This window comes from Etheostoma spectabile, chromosome 23, assembly GCF_008692095.1.
Source record: "Etheostoma spectabile isolate EspeVRDwgs_2016 chromosome 23, UIUC_Espe_1.0, whole genome shotgun sequence".
NCBI classification, from domain to species: Eukaryota; Metazoa; Chordata; class Actinopteri; order Perciformes; family Percidae; genus Etheostoma; species Etheostoma spectabile.
In genome coordinates, this window is record NC_045755.1 from 16751541 (window position 1) to 16771221 (window position 19681).

Sequence of the window (19681 nt, forward strand, 5' to 3'; positions counted from 1 at the left end):
AAACTGAAGGTTTTGCCATGGCCTTCACAAGCTCCTGACCTCAACATAATTGAAAATGTATGGATAGACCTTAGCAGTGCGTGACAGACAGCCCAGAAATCTCAAAGAACTGGAAGACTTTTGTAAGGACTACTACAAGACTATTTTGTGACTTAGGGTATTTGTGTGAGGAACAGTTTAATGTAAGCCAATGAATTTCCCCATGGCCTCATCTAGTATGTTGCATGACAACTTTATGGGCAATCCAGTCCTATGATAATTACTGCGGTTTATCTACTTAATTCAATTAAGTATTCCATGAAAAGATTTGTATCTTACTTCATTTCCCATGAGAACATTGTGTTATTTAAATCACTCAATCTTTTACACTGAGGACATTAAGCATCCTTTAGCAATCATTTTATTCCTACTCATTTGAGCAAAATAACAGGATGATAACTATATTTAGGTAGCATTCTCTCGCACACAAACACACACGGCAAGCAAATGTTCATAGGGCCTCTATCAAACATCATGTGAGACAGTATAACAATTGAATCTTCTCCTGTAACTGTGGAAACCATACTTTCAGATTTTTCTTGGAAGCAAATGCAACAACATGTTGTTGACTGAACTCAAGTGCATGATGTTCCAATCGTGTGCTGCTGCCTAATCCACTCCATCTGTCATCTATCTTAAATGTCAGCCATACTGAAGATGACCAACGGTAACAAATAAGGAGCTAAATAAATAAATATGTAAACAATCATGGCTTCCCCACAGTAGCTTTTAGTGGGGCTTGATGATGGCTGTGGTTTCTGCGGAAACAGTCAGCTGCCTTGCTCCCATTGGAAAGGTCAGTGCTATAATTACACACATCAGCGGAAAAGTGGGGACTCTGAAAGGGAAGCCTGCTCTGCTCATCTGCAGTGGCACAAGTACAGAGTGGCCAAAATTTCCCAAGCAGGAGTTTGTATTCCAAATTCACAGAGCTTGAATAATCATTAGTTTCCGTCACTGCATGGACAATGGAAACTTTCTTTCATTTCTCATGGTGGAGGAATGCGTTGGAGGCAGAAAGGAACAGTGATCCAGTAGCACACTTTCAGCATTATTCCAAACTTGTATGTATATTTAGGGGGGATTACATTAAACTGCAGCTAGATGTGGAAAGTGAAGGGCACATTGTGTTACCGTCCACTAGACGTAGTACTCCCAGATTGAAATTCAATGGTTTCCAGATGTGGCTAGACCCCATAGTATGCCACCATGCCCACTTATAAAAGTGCTATGGTCTTAAAGTCCAAGTGTACAATGTGGTTACCTGCTATGATCCCATCCATTTGCTCCAAGGCTGCTGCCAACATATCACTGGCGTCGGACATCATCTTGTGCTCAATGAATCTGAAAAAGAGAAGAGAGAGGTTGAGTGAAAAAAAACAAGAGAGAAGACAAGGAACTCTAAAGGACTCTCTGTAACAACCACTAAAATGACCTTGTGATTATATTATCTCAAAGAAATTAAACACAAACAAGAAATTAAGACTTTTTTTAATTTTACAGACCAGCCAATTAACTGATTCATCAAAGAAATACTCCAAAGATTAATCAATAATTAGCAGCAGCCTAATCACTATTATGTTTTACCGCTTAGATTATTGCTTTTCTCCCTTACAAGCATCAGTTTTCAAATGTAAAGCCTGCCTGTGTATTTTTACATTTCCATTTGAAAAAAACAAACAAAAAAACATAATAGTGTTATCACTAATCCTGTTATGGTACAAGCTCTCATTTTTCCTTCTCAAATGACTGCTGCATCAAATTAACCATGTAGTCTGAGCCACAAAAGAAAGTCTCTGAGAGACAAAAACAAAATGATATCCGACAAACTTATTTCCGGCAGTCACGGGTGCTCATGGGCAGGCTCCTATCCGGAAGAATGGCACTATTCTCCCAGGGGTCTCAGGCCTAGTAGCACTGGCATGCTCGGCATCTCAAACTTCCATAACAAAGTTGGACAGTATCTCCGTGACCAATGAATTCAAACACTTATCACATGTCTCTCCTTTACTTGCACTGACCACTTATCACTTCAAACTAAATCTGATTTAAAAGGGGTTGAGATGGTACAATATGTTCAGAGGGAACTGAAGCCCAAAACTAACAACATAAAACAGAGACTATTTGTTCAGAAGTCCAATGATAGAGGGGGGGCAGGGACTGCAGGGTTTACTTCATTTCCTCCCTCTTAGGGGTCATAGTGTCACTCCCAGCAGGGTAAAACATGGGCATTAAGAGACTAATTAAACCAATGGCCTCAATATGAGCTGGGGGGGGCTGGGGTCTGCTGTTAAAACAAGGGGCCTTAAGAGCTTCATTGCTTAATTTACACACACACCATAGAAAGGGGAGTTTCTTCCACAACATCATACACACTGCTTTGTGTTTGCACTACTCCATAATCATATCATTAAGCTGTATTATTCTGGTGAACTAGACCCCCACATGAACTATTGAATGTAACTCAAAAGGACAAAGCAGGTCTTCAATGCCTTCAAATATCCAAAAAAAAAACAGCTTTCCAATTGAATGTTACAGTTCTCATGGGCTATTTGTGACACAGATTCTAGTACTAATAATTTTTCCTCCAGTTATTTCCAGATTTTGATGCAAAACCATCACTCACTATCACCAGGGTGGAAGCCGTATTTGGTCAGCTGCTTGTTTCACCCCATGGGAGAAACCTAAATCTTGTTCCTTTTCCTAAAAACATTTTTTTTTCTCAATAAATGGTATAAAGAGACCAAACACCAGTGTGTGGTTATGCGCTTCTCAACTATTGTGTACGGCCTTCTGGTCATGGTGCAATCAAATGTAGAGAAAAGTAGGATGAAAACATTTTGAAATCTAAAACAAATCACAGTGTGTTACCATAATTGCAAAAGCTTTCCTTCTGTCTCTGTTGTCTTGTGATAGAAGCCACATGTAATCTGCTAATGTGAGTTTCATGAGAAATCCAATTCAGTGGAAAACAGCATCTTATCAGCCCGCGTGCAATTCGGAATTTGGGTTTACTTTATGCTGGAGAAAAAAAAATCTAAAAAAAATAATTAGACCAGGAAAAACATGTGCTGTTGTGTGCTAGTCATGCGGCTGAAATGGCATTGAAACTTGCCAAGTAAACTAGCCTGTCCTTTCTTCAGACTCATAAAACCAGGCACTTTAAAAACGCCAGGCTGAAATACTTCTTTTTGCATATGTGATGAGCAGGTCATCCATGAAGAATGTTCCGACCAGAACCTCAAGTGAAAACCCCACAGATGAGGGTCCATCTCTTCAACCATATGAACAAGTGTCTGTAATGATGATTGATAATCCCATAGTGTAGGAGTGAGCACTACACACATTCCTGAGCAGGTTAGTTATCCACCCCAAAACCAAACACTAATGCCTGGTACTGACATCCCTGATGACCCCTGTGGCCTCCTTCCCTCAAGCCTTCAGACAAAACTCTGAAGACTTTACTCAGCTAGTGCCATTTTTCTGTTGCCCTGACAAGACCAAAACCGACAATGATTTGAGTATAGGGAATTTTGCCAAAACATGATATATCCTACCTGTGCCTTACAGCTCCATTGTTGTGCCAGAACTATTAGAAATGCATTAATAAGCCACACTGTTGCACTGGGTGACATGTTCCTTTAACTATGGACACTGTTATTTTGTCTGAATACTACATCGTCCTGCTGCTGTAAATACCTACCAAAGCACTAAATGTGTATAAATCCACAGCATAAAATAGTCCCCAATAGATACATTTTTAATCTTGTTTGAGGAAGGTTAGCTAAAGCTAGAGTGGCCAGCTGTTACAGAAGATAACATAGCCTGTCTTTTAATTAAAACATAAATTTGTGAACCGATTTTACATTTAGATCTTTACACTTTTAGTAGGAATACATGGGGTTTCGGGATGCGTGCCACAGACGAGGTAGGTAAGTCAAAGTATTAAGAGACGGACTAACTTTTGCTGGTTTTGGTCTTTTCGTAGGATTTCTAGACAAACACAATACCACCATTATCCTTTAACTGATACTGATTGGGAGTTGTACATTTCACTCAAGGTCTTTCAACTCCAAAAAGAAATATGCTTTTCACACGCACGCACGCATGCACCTTCCAGCTGTGGAACAGATGTGCATTTCAGAATTGAACTGGCTCACACTAGTAAAAGAAGCAGCATTAGGTGTAGTACAGTAACTGGTCGGTGGACGAAATCGTTGCTTGTTGTCCCACAAGGCTCAATATTTGGCCCCTTGCTACTTCCATTTAAATAGTAGTTTGTTTCCAGCTTCACATTGTAAAGTTCATGATACAATCTTGTATGCCATCAGTACCACTAACAAACCATTAAAGCAGCAACCCAACAATCATAAAATATCAGAAAACTGAAAAATACCAATGTTGTTTTTATTTTAACAGCAGATTATCAACAGATTGTCCTACGTAACCCACGAACACCTTGAGCCTTAACAATAGTTGTATCTTATCCTGCTGTGTTAGGGAATTATACTGTGTGCTTTTGTTGCTGCCACTATTTATAAACCATTTGCCTCATTTGGCACTTTACTCAATAAACCTATCAAACTTATTATGAAGGAAAGTATGACAAAGTCAGATTTCATTATTGCATCCAGAAGCCATGGTTCAGTTTTGTTTTAATTTAGAAAGCTTTGGTATCCGAGTTCCCAAAATATACATCCTTAGCTGAATTAAGAGACAATAACGATGACATTGGATAGCATCATAAGTTAGTTTTCTGTAAGCTCTTAAACCCTCATACACTTTGCTCTTACTTGCAAGAGATATTTAAATCTCTGCAAGAATTTCTGAATAAATAAACCTGGTATTAGCAAAAGTAGTAGCGGCAGTCAGTGTAGTAACAGTGGTATTGTTATGAGTGGCTGCAGTTGTATGTGCAAAAGTGATAATTTAGCACAGATTTAATTGCTGATATTACTGTATCTCAATTAGGGTTTCAACTGACCCTTTTTTTTTCTAGCACGACCTGCTGATAATTTTTTCTATGAAATAAAATGGCTTCTTATCACAAAGTTCAGAATTCATCTGGTTCTGCCTTGCATGGTCAGGCACTGCTGGATATATCTCTGACCTGCTCCATAATTCCAGTAAATCACTTAGGTCTTGTTACTTGTGCTCAACTAAAAACAAAAAGGTGACAGTGCCTTTAAAGCAAAGTTTCAAACAAAAGTTGGAATGTTTTTTTCTTTAAAAAAAAACGACTCAAACCATTCATCATTTACCAAAATAATTGTCAATCAATGAATCTAATTGTTTCAGCACTAACAGTTGTAGTACAGCAGTAATAGTTACAGTAGTAGCTTACTTGAAGAGGTATCATGGACATAAAGGCTGACTTCCCCGTGTAATCCAACCACCAGTCAAATACCCTGTCTTTGTTTACACTTCCCCCTGAGGGATGGTTCAGTGGACTTTTAGTTTGGGCTGCTGTGAGGTCAGACTGTTTGACAGAAAAGACAGCCCAGACTTTAAACTAGTGCAGTGGTGGCCACATTAAGACCCTGCACAAACAACTCTTTGTCTTTCAGAGACTCACATGATAGCACTGCGACACTGATCCCAAGTTCTAGGAGTTTTTCCACATGGCCCTCAACTACATCATAGTCAGAAATCACATTGGAGGGGAAAATAATAAAGAGGATTGAGGAAAGGGGCAGGAGGAACTGAGTAGGCTATCACAGTATGCCAAGAAAAACTACTACTTTTGTTATCAAGGTCTTAGCACAAAAGCAGCCTTTCTGAGTATTAGACTCAGAAAGGGCTGCTTATTTAGGGCATAATTTCAAAGTTGTTGCAGTAAAGTGAGACTAGGAAGATAAGTAAAATGCTGCAAAGTCAAATAAGGTCTACAATAGGGCCTACAATGATTGAAACCATAAACACAGACGCAACCCTACACTCAGGAAGACTGTCATGCAGTCCTGTCAGGAAGCATTTCCTGGCACATTCTGGAGAAATGTCTTCCTCTTTGTCAGAAATTATAATTTCCAAGCAATCCCAGCAGTGACTAAACACAATTAAACTAAAAGCTGAAATTCCAAAAGCCATTTGTAAAGTTTTCATATATAACTGGGCCCTTAAATTATATTCCTGCAAGATTCCTGTTTCAGATTAAGTTAAACATTTTGATTTAAGTTCAGAAGCATGTAACATCTGAATAAATCATATGACTTTAAAATGACATCCTTTCTATTAAAATACTACACCACAAGAGTACTGTACTGTACTGTACAGTATATTTTCTTGAAACGTTCATAAAAATCGAAACACTATGGGGTCTGTACCATGTTGACCTTACTGCAGGCCAGGTTTGCTAATAATACCAACAAGGGTCGATAGTGGACTTGCCTCCTCTTTACCTGGCTGAGCTACAAATAAATGCCTGTTTCCTGAGAAAACAAGATGATTGGTGCCAGGTGATTACATTTGCGTCATGAAAAATCACTGAGTAATGTGGAAATGTGCTTTATTATGATAACTCTCCTACTAACATCAGAACAACATCAGATATGGGCTATGCAAGCAAGTGTTTTGCAAGGATTATTTTCTAAGCAGCCAACTGTTAGCTGTGATAGTGAGGTAGGATACAAATGTTGTTATTGTGCATGTACGTTAATACAAAAGAAAATACAATCTTTTGTTATGCTACTCAGTTTTTTGCCCGGAAGACATCATCAGAAGTGCAGAGAGGGCTCCAGCTGAGAGGGCTGCCAGCAGGTCATGCAGCACCTCAGGAGGGAGAGTTTTCCTGAACATCTTTATACTACAGAGGTATACCCAAATAAAGACTGCAGGAGTCTGAGATTGATAATAAAAGCCAACACTGGACCAAAAGTAGCTTTAAACTGGCTTTGTGTTGGCTGCTACTGCCTTCTATGCAGCAAATGTGGATGGGAGCCAAACTGGAGGTTCACCACAGTGATTCATGATTTGGCTTGCACGTTAATGGTGATGAATAAATTAGCTGTGGTAAACGTTTTCACATACAAAGCTAGCATAATTTAACTTGCTTTAACTACAATTATTCAAGGTCCATAAAAGTAAATAATCTGAAGAAAATATTACTTTATCTCATAAAAATGTCTTCGTTTTTCTCTCTGGATGGCAACGTAATTAATATGAATTAGTCGGTTTTATATGTGTATTCTTTCTAAATATAAAAGCACTAATGAGCTTCTTTTGTTGAGTACGTTGGTTTAGCTATTCAGCTATTAAAAAAACGACAAAATAATAATAAAAGTCCCGAGGATATTAGCTAGGTAACGTTAAAGTTATGAGAAGAATGCTTCTAATACCAAAGCAAAACAATGAAACAATAATTACATAAACAATAATTAGACAATGACAATAATAACCCTCTTTCAAGTCACCAAATACTAAAACTTACATATAGTAAGTAAGTTAACGTTACCCAAAATATTAGGAACCCAAAATACAATAAGTGAAAATGAGCTACGCCAAACTCTGTTACGTTACGTTAGCCAACGCAGACCCATTGTATCTAACGTTAACTACGTTACGTCCAATTAAATTAAGTTTAACAGAAAATTTGTGGGTCCTGGTTTGAACACAATTAACGTTAAGCTAGCAGCCTAGCGAAATCTTGGGAAAACACAGTTGAAACTAACTTTATTTCAAAAGTTCATTTAAACTTTGGTTTAACTTACAGTTTTCGACCAGGAAATGTAAAAGAAGGGACCCTGCAGTCTCCGGCGGCTTTTTTCCAAACACTTTCGGGACTTTTTACAGGAGCTCCATGGTTAGCGTCCACCTCCTCATTGAATTTCTCCGTGAACTGAAGTTTTCTTCCAAACTAAAAGAGCGATGTCAAGTTAAACAGACAGCAAGGACACTTCCGGAAACGAAGCCTTCAAAATAAAAGCGTCACATCCGTAAATGGTGGATTTTGGTTACCAAAAGGGTTTCAAGTTCATTTCGGGGGGGCGCATATGTTTGATTTTTTTAGTGTATAAAAAAATACACACTCAAATCAAACTCATGAAAATCATCAAAAAAATCATGTTCATTTTCACAGCACATTTCCTCACTAATGCCCTAGCTGGGGATGAGGGTCACAATATTCGTACATGTTGATGAAAGAGACCAACTAACAGCTAACAAAATTTGGGAATGGGAATGGGACATGGGAATTTTTTTTCACTTTTTACCATCTTAATTGAATGAAACATGGTTTAAGAGTTTGGGATTAAAATGCGCTTTATTTTGAAAGTCCGTACAGGAAAAAAAAAAGAGTCTAATGTAAATATTCATAACACTTACTTGTCCTTATTTATCAATGTTTAGCAAAACTGGAAAAGTGGTAAAGTATTTAAGAAAAAACAATGTACACATTAATGTATTATATGTATTATATAATTATAATCTAATGATATAAATTTACTTTTGGTACTTTGATGCTAATACTGTTGTACTTTTACTTAAGTAAGATTTTGAATGCAGGACATTTACTTGGAAAACAGTATTCTTCTAGATCTTAGTACAACTTTCACCACTAGTGGTGGTAATGGTAGATAAAGAATGAAATTGGGTGAATTCAATTCTTTTCAGGATTCAGATTTTTATCCAAAACATATCACTTTATCTAATATAGTGCATTGTTGTAGATTACAGGTGAATCATTTAGCAGTATATAAAATAGACGTCATTATATAAAAACATCATTTTTACATTGCTGTATTGTGACTCTTCATTCCTTCATAACCTTTATTTGAGAATCTTGGAAATCATTGAGGTTCCCCTCATGTTCAATGAAAACAGTCACACACAGAAGTGAAGTGATCTGAAATTACAATCTTCAAACGTGCAGGGGTAGGGAGTGTGTCCCTACCCCTGTGTGTAGGTATCTTCATGGATGAATGTGAGGGCAGAGTGATACACTGAGTCCAGCGGTTTGAGAGTGGTAGTAGCCGCATGTCCGCAATAAGCCCTCCACAGTGACAGGCTTTCAGTGTTTGTTCCACTATTAAAATAATTAGTTGAAAAAGTAGACATCAAATGACAGTCAAAAGATCAAGTTTACATTGAGATAACTTGTCATCGCTTACATATAAAAACAGAAGTGTGACATCTCCAGATTTTAGATTTTCTTAGATTTCTCTTTTGGGGTTCAATAAAGTCTTATCTTATCATGTCGTCAATGCAACATAGACAAACAAGGCAGTATATAAAATACACTAACTATAGAACATTTAATATCACTAAAGTACAGAATATGAACATACTGGACAGTGTCACTAAAGTACAGAATATAAACATACTGGACAGCAGAAGTCCCAAAACTAAAACTAAAAAAATAACCAGATTGACTGTACAAACAACAAGTTATTATAGTATCAGGGATTAACAGCTGTTATCGTATTCATAGCTTCAGCAAGGAAAGAAGTGGTGAGATAAGTAAAGGGCAGTGAGGGCATTTTACAAAAGAGTTAGAAGATCTTTAATAACATGTCCAGTGCGTAGGTGGGAGCAAACTGACAGCAAATCCCATTACACAGGGTGCAAATGAAAAGCCAGATTCTTAGCAAGAAAGGTCATGGTCATTTTCAGTCCATTTTAGAATAATCACCTGTTTGTCTAAAGAAATTGCTGTAAGCCTCCTGATATATATTTTCTCACACGTTCTCTGTCACTGTTCGAGGTTGATGTGGGTGGATGAGGCAAAAACACAGACCAGCAGGTGGAGTTAGAGGTGTTCTCACGATCTCTGGAGTGCATACAGAGGATGCTGCCTTTGTCAGGGAGCCTTGACTTTGTCTCGTTGTGCAAGAGCATGTACTATGGACATGATGTAACAGGCTGTTCCTGAAGCAGAACAACGGAGAGAGGTTTATCTTCCTGACTGCAGTCTGAAAAAAACACTGCATGATTTAATGACAGTGTACGCTTAAACAGCACTGACTCACTGACAAACCAAGTGATAACGGTATCACAGCATGATGTGAACTACACAGTAGTTTTACAGACTCCTGTTTCCTCTCAGTTTTTTTCTGTATGATGTTTAACTCTATAGCTAAAGATCATCACAACGTGTGGATGTAAGGTAGGCACGCAACTGAATCAGAAGATGGTGGCAGGTGGATAATAAGCAACAGGTTTCCAAATCACCTTGAGACTTGAAAAATATAAAATTAGGGTTGCAGCGATCTGACTTTTCTCTCCTGATACCAATATCTGTATTCAGAGTATCCGTCAATACCAATAGTACTCTCTTTTTTTCAAAATGTGATTTATTTACTGCTGTATATAGAACCAAACTAGTTTTATGAAAGTAACATCAGGGGACGCTAGGGATGGCTGTGGCACTAAAAATAGAGTGGACGTCTGCTGTAATTTAACAAATGTAATGAAAATGGAATTTTATAGTGTTACTGACAAACAATCTGTTTTGTTTGTGGATAGTTTGCGGCCATCTCCCACCAAATCCACTTCATGAGGTCAGTTTTGATCCACAAACCCCTACATCAATAGAAATTAAGCATCCACACTTTTCCAGACTTTGCAAACCTCAAAAAGAATCTGGTAGTCAATTTCACATCTGGCTGGTTGTGAGACACATCACACTAAGAAATATATTAGGATATAGTATTTTTGTTGTTTCCAGACGTTTTGTACATTGTCCAATATGGTGTCCTATTTTCAAGAGAGATTTACAGTAGACCTCTTGAACCGCTGTCAACGTCTCCAATTTTTTCAGTGATAAAATAGATCAGGTGAAAAAAAACAACCGAGCCAATCAGAGTTTTGCAGGCGGGATAAAGAATTGCCAAGATCTGAGCGCAAATGAGACAACACTTTAGGTGGTCTACCACTTTTAGGTCAACACCTGTCTGCAACAGCCACCTTATTCCATCAGACGGAACTGATTCCAGATTCTTGCCTTGGACCGGTGGGTCTGAAGAGCCTATACCCTGACAGGATATTCACAAGCCTTGAGCAACTGCGCACATTGTTCCAATTAATCAACTCAGACTTCTTCATATGCTTCCAGCTTAAAGTACTTTCCAAAACCCACACTATGTCATTCCCTCAAGTTGCACCTGCCACTGGCACAGACAATAAAACTCATGACTGATTGACTTCTTCCTGTGCAAAAGCATTACAAATGGCAAAAGAAAAAGCTCCACGAAAACAATGAGATTGTGGAGCAGGTTTTTGTACATCAATTGATGGAAAGAATAACTCCTAAATCAACATGGAAAACATTCCTGTGTTGAACTGAAAAGGACTTCAGCTGGAGGGATGAATCAGTTTTTCAACTTTATTGGCTACTTCAATAACACAGTTACATAGGACACATTTACAGGATAATACAGATACAAACATACAACTACACAAATATATCAAGCTAAACAAACTTGCTACTTGCTCATGAATGCCATGGAATTCCTCAACACATAAAGGAACACTTATTCCTTCAGTTTATCTTGACCCTTGTGTTGTCTTCCCGTCAAAATCAACGCTTTTTATCAATGTTTATAACTTTTTCTTACGTTTTTGTCCCTTTGTTCAACATTTTGTTGACGTTTTCAACACTACGTAACCCTAACTTATTAACTTTAGTTTTACAGTTAATTTGTAGTCAATAAACCTCATTTATAGTTTGAGTTTGAAAAGCAGAAATTAGGAATTATTTAGACTAAAATTAAAGGAATGTATGTTGATGGATAATCACAGACTGGAATATATCAACTTTTACTCAATACTATTTCGAAACTACTTCGATTTTTTTTCAAATGCTAAAATTAAAATATGATCTAATAGCAGCCTCAGTGCCTCTCTGTGGATACATCTGTGGCAGTCTGTCTGGTGCCATGTATTTGAACTGAGCTCACAAATGACTCTCATTACACATATTCCTGAGCCTCAGTGAGCAAGCGTCCCTGAGCACCTCATCATATAGCAATCATAGCAGTAAGAGCAATTAGTAATCTTTTACAACTTCCTTGCTGCTGATGAAATCCTGAAAAACTGCTGCAGTTGATTGGGATTCTAACCCATCACTCTGATCATTTAAAGGGAAATTATACTGCTGCAAGCTTTAACTCTGCAGCTGCCTGTCAATCTGGCTTCATGGGGAGACAACATCCCAGATTTAGTGGCTATGGCAACCTTGTTGCTTGGACATACCTTTACAACCCTATAACAATTTTGTATTTATTTGCATGATGAGGGAGTAAGAAGCGACTCTAAAAAACAACATGGCAGAAGTACTATTAAGCTGTTCTAGTTGAAGCCGTAGCGTGAGGCTCCAGGGTGAGGTCAAGTGCTCAGATTTCAGAACTATCCAGCAGAGCAAATAGAAATCATAATTCATAACTGAGCCACCTGCCAATCTTGTATTGAGTCCTCTGCGTGGTGAGTTGTGTGTAAGGTCTCAGAGTGGGCTCTTTTCTCTGTAGTTGCGCCACTTCTTTCAGTGTACACAATGAAGAAAAACACCAAGTAAGTCTAATAATCAATAGGCAATGAAAATACTAAAAATAATTCTTTCAAAATAAAGTTTTGGCCATTTTCCCAGACTTAATGTTTGATAAATGTCAAGTCTACAGACACATGCAGAATATCCAGAGCAAACCAAGATTTGAATTGTGGGCCCTTTACGACAACTGTAAAGGGCCAACCACTTTGCTGTAATTGTCAGCAGGAGTAGAAAGACTAATAACGGCAAAGCTTAACAGATACTCAAGCCTTAATAGGATGTACGAGTACACATACTGTAAACCCAGATACCCTTCTTGGAATTGCCTCCTATTCCTCTTTGTTGCTACTGCTGCAGCTCTTGCTCTGCTTATGTGATGCCTTAGATATTATTTCTAATACAGAAGCTGTCTCTTTTTGCTGGAGGAAAATGGATTTAAATACCTGGTTGTAGACAACAAGTAGTTTAAAATCACTTTATAGCCCGAGCTTTGGACGCCAGTGATTCTTTCTTTTTTCGTCACCTATTGTTTAATGCAACACAAACAATTTACAGACAATTGACAGGTTGGCCATTAGATTTTGATCGTTAACCCCACAACGCCTCAAACTCCATCTTTATGAAGTAAGTGGCATCTCAAAGGCACAGACGTTTACTTTGGACCCTAAACATCCTTTTCATGTTGAGTTCCAGATGGTTCCATCAGGGCGGAGGTTTAGTCTCCCCAAAGGTAACACAACTAGATACAGATTGTCCTTTGTTCCATCTGCTATTGTTTTGTTTTTTTAAACAAACTATAACCATCATGCCATTGTGTCTTATTTTTCTATGACTCGCAGTGACAAAGCAGGACATATGGATATTTTTGCTGTGTTGTGTATGATGCACTGTGTATGTTTTTGTGTTGCCAATCGCCTCTCAGGGACAACCAACCAACACACAGCATTGTCTTCACTGACAGAGCAGCCTTAATGGTAGACAGAAGATCTAAAATAAAATTCATACAAAATTTGTTTTGCATCATTGACTCTTGCTGATGATAGTTCCAGGTAAGGAATGTCCAAAGAGCTACTTGAACTATTGTGAAGAAGTTTCCAACGCTGGACTACAACCTCCTTTGTTGCAGTCAGGCCTTCCAGCCAGACGTTACATGTTTTGTCCCTAAGGGAAAGTTAGAAATCATCATTTAGACAGATGATGCACAGCAGGGTCTATTGGTAACCGTACTATTTATATTTCTGGAAGGGTAGTAATAACCTTCTCCTTAAAAACCTTGAAAACCACTGGACATGCCCATACAACAAGTAAAAAAGAGCCAACGGTTCCATGAGACCATAATAGGCAATGGGTCAGGTAGGTACCGGTCCTATTGGATGCCAACGATTCAGTTTAAGCAGATCATTTACACAAATCAGCTATTTCAATTTGTTATGTCATTTGTTATGTAATCCATGTAGTTGAGTGTATTCGTGCTGACTAATCAACAAATACTGACTCTCTGCTCAGATTCTTTAGCTAAAAGAGCCTATTTCAGTCTGAAGTGACCATGCAGAAAGTAAAGAGCAGCCGAGGTGACAAGATTCAAACTCTCCCTGTTGTTGAGCCTGCAGGATTTGCCGAGATCAGTTATAAAAGGATGAGTGATCCCTTCATTAGCTGAGAGTTGAGGGAAGAGACGGTTTTATTTCCTCATTCTGCTCCCTGCTGATAAGGGCATGGCAATCACATTTCTTTGTTATGCCTTTATTTCTTATATAACACACCTGACAGGGTGATAATTAATGAGATGCAGGTTCAAGAGGCAGGGTCCCCAAGCCTGAGTCCCGCCTCAGTGACAGGCTCAAATCCATGACCTAATGGGTGGCACTTCAAACCATCATGCTCACTAATCACCCCCATCAGCAAGGAAACCCATTCCGCAGAGATCATTATCCTTCTTCAAACTCTAAATTTAACAACTGAGTGATTTTGTTTTGTTGAATATTTCTCTCTTTGCACACTGAGCATTTCTCCAGCGTTTCGTTTCATGTTGTCTGAGTTACACAAAGAGCAAGTGGGATTTACATTGCTAATCTTCTGTGACAACTGATTCACGTCCTGTGACAAGACACTAGCAACCGTCACCACTGACTGCGGGCACCGAGCTCTGCATTTCTATTCCTAGGCTGCTCATGAGACTCATTCAGCCCTCCACGTCACACAGATGCCATCCCTTCTGCCTCTTTAAGTTCAAATTGTACTAACAAAGAAAGAAACGCACCACTAATAGCTTTGTCCATCAGCCAGGGAGAGCCTCCTCCTGACATCCTATAACTATTCTCCCGATTGTCAGGATTCTAATAATAAAGTTAGAATGCCCTGCGGAGAGCCAATTGAAATGTTGCACTCAAGATGTGGAGGGAAGCCACGGCAACATGAAGAGGCTGAGAAAGATGGACAGCAAATGAGCTGCAGAGTGCCAATGACTTTGGCTCAACAACATTTAAGATGAAGAGTGAACAAAGAAGAGAAAAATAACTTGTGGTAGAGTAGAGAGCACTTTGGCATGGTGTGATGCTCTGGTAGCCATGTTGGAAGGCAGACAGACAAAAGCCAATTGATTTAAATGGTTTGAACAGTGTCACCAGAACTCAACAAGCAACTGCCAACAGTGTCACTGACAGGTTTCCTTAAGGGGAATAGTTTTGTCCATTGTCACGTTTGGTCGTGACATTTTAATCAGCACCCCCATGGAATGGGAGATTTACAGTAGTCTCAGTCTACAGAAAGCCGCAAATGACCTCAAATGATCTCAAACCTTTGTATTTGAGTCCCACCACAGGTAAGGTCCCATGGAAATCCCTGATCTACATTACACTCATACAGCAATTAGCAACCACAGTTATCTCTCTCTCTGTTGTATCCCTTGTCATTTTGTCCTTGATATTTAAAAAAAATGCTATCTATGTAATGTTATGTTTTTATAATTTGCAAATACGTCTGGATTAAACACGTCATACAAATAATTTGAACATATTTTTAAAACTAATGGATCCGCAAAGTCGTGAAATGTTCTTTCTGGATGGATGTGCTAAATCTTACTTAAGATAAGATAAGATAAGATAATACTTTATTCATCCCACAGCGGGGAAATTCCTTAGTTACAGTAGCATTCTCAACAATAACGGCAAAAAACAAACAAACAAGTAAGCACACAAAAAAAAACAAGCGAACAGTAGACAATGAGCAGAAGGTAGACTGAAGTAAAGTGGCGTCAAATAAAGGTTTTGTAAAGTAAAGTGCGGTTGCCATAGTACAAAAATTGTCAACATAATCATAATTTAACTGTTTGACTACAATATCTGCACATGGCAACTAAAGCACGTTGTAACAACGCAAACCACTTGATAGAGGGTAGAGAAGGATTGTAGTTTTAGTAAAATATTGAAAGTGTCAGCAACACATGACATGAGACAAGTGCTGTTTGCTTTTCAATATTTCAACCAAAAGCACAATATTTCCCTCACCTTGCCCGAAGTGCCTTTGCAACTTATAGACTACCTCACTCAGGATGTGGATGTGGACCTTGGTCTCTGAAAAGTCCCAAACAGGGTACAACCACTATCCACATGACATCCTGTGTACTCCTTTTAGGATATTATTTTTAATGAATGTCCTGTCGTTTTTAAGCCCATGAAAGTATTCATGTTGTTACGATGATGGTTGTGGAGATGCAAGTAAATACCGGGACTTGTTTGTCTGCAGATGACATTTACCATCCGCCTTAGTGTCGGCAAAGCTCAATGAAGACTTATTAATAATTTGATGGAGTGCTTTGGCAATATAGGTTTCTGATATGTCATGACAATACAACTTATTTGAATTTGACTCTATATGCTTCCACAGCAGAAAAAGTTTGTCAGTCACAAATGCCATTATTCACCTTTTCCATTAGGCTTTGGTAAACAAGCAACCAACGTTATAGACCATTTCCAGAGAAAATGTCATAACTCCCGAAGTAAAAAAGTAAGAGGCATTTAATCTATACTTTTAATGCCTCTTTTTACTTTTGATTTTGTAAGTTATGACATTCGGAGGAGAGTAAAAAAATAAAAAAACATATAAAAAGGCTGGTCTAAACAGCTTGGTCTTGAGATGTCTACATCGTCTGCAAAACAACAAGCAAGAACTGATGGGAAGACCTCAGAGACCTGTCTGTGATCGATGTGTAGAAGCTCCCTGATGTAAACAAGTGCCAGATCATGCAAAGCTCTAAAGGTGGTGACAAAAATATTTAATTGGATTCTGTATGGGGAATCATGAAGAATTCATGACAAAGAATCTGTGCCTCATAAATATTTAGGCAAAGCTTTCCATCTCATTAGGGGAAAGGCTGGCTCGGGTGCAAATAAGAGACTTGTGTTATTACCATTAAAGATGCCTTGTGGAGTTATTCTGTTTACGTTCAGTAATACTCACTAAAACACGTTGTGTGAGGCCCAAGAAACATTTGTAGTTCGTTTGAAAATCTGTATGAGGTTCTGTTTATTTTTGTATTAGCACATGTTACTATTGCTTCATATCTTTTACACCTTTTGTTGCTGTTGCACTCGACTGTTTGATTTTGTACATCACTTCTGCTTCGAAACTTTTCTTCCTCCATTTATTCTTGACCTTCATAATCAGAGTTGACAACTCAAGAGCCACTTATTCGCTTTTTCCTGAACGTGTCATGGAGACAGACATACCAGCTCTGTTGGTGTCATGAGGTTTCATTTTTTACATCACCTCTGTTATTTAATGTATGTTTGTCCACATATAACAGAAACAACAGACAGCAGTCCACAATAAAGAGCAGGTTCAAACACAGTTACTAATATGCACTATGAAATCTGAAAACCTTGCCATGAACCGAACTTCATATGAACTAGTTATCTACTGAAAATAGACCCTCATAAAAATTAAAGATTTAATTTGGAAGAAGGTTGTGCTTTCTGTTTTCTAAAATCATTATTCAACCAAGTTCATGTGTAGAACTGGTACAGTCACTTACTAATTGGATGTTTTCCTGAGACAAAAGCATCCGCTGCTTTGTTTATCTCCTGCCAGGTGGAGCGCAGGGAAACCTAGCAACAAGCTGCTGCAGACCGAGCTCGTCTCTGCTGCCCTCAGATTATCAACGACACACTCACATACATGTGAACACACAAATGAGCATCACTTGCAACTCTCGGTTGGGTAGACAGGACACAGTGTGCCGTGGAAAGCAGATTACACACCACATTGACCTGAGCACATTCCACCCTGTCATTCCAATGCAAAAAACCCAGATGGGCATATTTTGGTGATGTTAATGTTTCTAAATTGATCCAATTTTCTATGAGCCTGGTAAAAGCCAACCGTATTTAATCCAAAAGCACACAAGCAAATGATTCATCTGTTCAACTGTGTCCTTTAGTGCTTGAACTAAAGATGCACCATTCAAAGCCATTTTGTTTGTTTATGGTCTGAAGCTTTTATCGCTGTGTTCCTTGTTAGACAAAAAAAACCTAACGGAGACAGATAAAAGATGTTGTTCGGTCGTTGCTTGTTGACAACACAGCACGGCAAGATGTTGACGGGTGCATGGGAAACAGCCTTTTTTGATTAAAGAAAATTACAAATTGCAGGATCATTTCTGATTATGTGATTGTGATTTCACAGTTCGCTGTTTAGTACTTCTCATGTTGATTAAGCTGTTAAAGGGGCGCTATGCAGTTTGACCATTATTTTGAGCTCCCTCTACAGCTTCGGAATAGATATTTGGCAACTCCTCTGTTTACTTGTGACTGACTCTTTGCTCGGCCATTCTGCCGATTCCTCTTTCTCTGTTCCTCCAACAATGCTTTCCTAAGTTTCTGTTTCTTTTTTGCCGGCACGGCCATGACGATAGTTTGAAAAACTCTGAAAAAACTCCATCGCTACTTTGTTAGCCGGTTCCTGAATGGCCGTATGTGTGCAGTGCCGTGAAGCAATTTGTCACATTGCAAGACCTGATATCACGCGATACTTCCTGACGCTGAGTTTGGCGACTCGCCGGCCAAAGGTACAAGGGTAGTTTTTCTGCTCACAGGCGCTAGTGGGGAGCAAGGTGACCACCATTCAACTCGAGAAAAAAAATCCTATAACCATACCACTGACCCCAAAGCTGTTCAGTTAAGGTAAATTAAGCTAAAAAACAACAACATAATTCCCCTTTAAGTTAAAATAGGCTGGAGAGATTTAACAGTGTGTAAAGCCCTGAGCCCTACAGTGAAGATTTTGAAATTCTTACAGATTCACACATGTCTAGTCTGATGTGTGTTTACAATTACAGTAAGTTTTGTCTTGTCTTGTGGCAGTGTATTGACTTTCACTCTGGGAGTTCACTGAAACTTACTCTTATCACAGCTTCTTCATGATTTGGCATCTAATAAAACTGTCTTAGTGAACAAGTTTGACGTTTCTAAGTTTAAACTCACCTTTACGGTGAGCACAGTTTGGTAAGCAAACCTCCAGTCTCTCTGAGTAATAAATGTGGAGGTACATATGCTCAGTGCTATTTCCCACACACTGTTCTATTTATACCTGATTACATTCAGTGTGTACAGTACTGGTATCAGTAAACTAACACCCACATCATACTGTGTGTGAATAATGGATTTGGACAAGAATCCAGAATGAAGACGCCGGATGTTGTCAGTGACTGTGCCAGAAGGGAGTGGGATGTTTAGTATGAGCATTACAGTTACCACATACAGGGCAACAATCTAGTCATCCTGATCACGAAGCAAATGTTTATTAACTTCTGCAGTGTACTTCTATGTTTTTCTCAAAGGAAGTAATTAGAAGTAAAGGCTACAATACTGTAACTGTGAAGGATAAATATTAGGCATCTTAATTTGGTTCCTTAAACAAATCTGTCATAAGCTAAATACCCAGGGTGGAAGAAGTATTCACATCAATTAAGTAAATGTACTTATACCACAGAGCGAAAACACTCCACTGCAAGTAGAAATCCTGCATTCAAAACTTAACTAAAAGCATGTTTCAGCAAAATGTACTGTGTTTGAAGTGAGAGTAAAATGTTCCCTGACAGTGTTTACCGAGTTTCTGGATTAATATTACTGCTGCATTGATTTGTATGTTGCATTTTACTGCTGTATA

The 19681-nt window shown here is 38.6% G+C and overlaps 1 protein-coding gene and 1 long non-coding RNA gene across 5 annotated transcripts in view; one reads left to right on the forward strand and one right to left on the reverse strand.

The window, feature by feature from the left end:
• LOC116673332 (uncharacterized) overlaps nucleotides 1-1843 on the forward strand; it is a 3764-nt gene extending 1921 nt beyond the window's left edge. Inside the window, exon 3 of the long non-coding RNA XR_004327819.1 lies at nucleotides 1833-1843. This is a non-coding gene — a long non-coding RNA (uncharacterized LOC116673332). The remainder of the gene's footprint in view (nucleotides 1-1832) is intronic.
• The window catches only part of ppfibp1a (PPFIA binding protein 1a), a 105345-nt gene that overhangs the window by 18721 nt on the left and 66943 nt on the right, over nucleotides 1-19681 (reverse strand). For 3 of the 4 annotated variants that reach the window (XM_032505597.1, XM_032505596.1, XM_032505594.1), the window contains exons 1-2: nucleotides 7746-7919; nucleotides 1304-1383 (exon numbers count right to left, since the gene is read on the reverse strand). In XM_032505597.1, coding sequence (XP_032361488.1) covers nucleotides 1304-1367 — 64 coding nt within the window. In that variant the 5' untranslated portion in view covers nucleotides 1368-1383; nucleotides 7746-7919. Of the gene's footprint in view, nucleotides 1-1303; nucleotides 1384-7745; nucleotides 7920-19681 lie in introns of those variants that run through there. The other variant, XM_032505595.1, reaches the window with a different exon arrangement.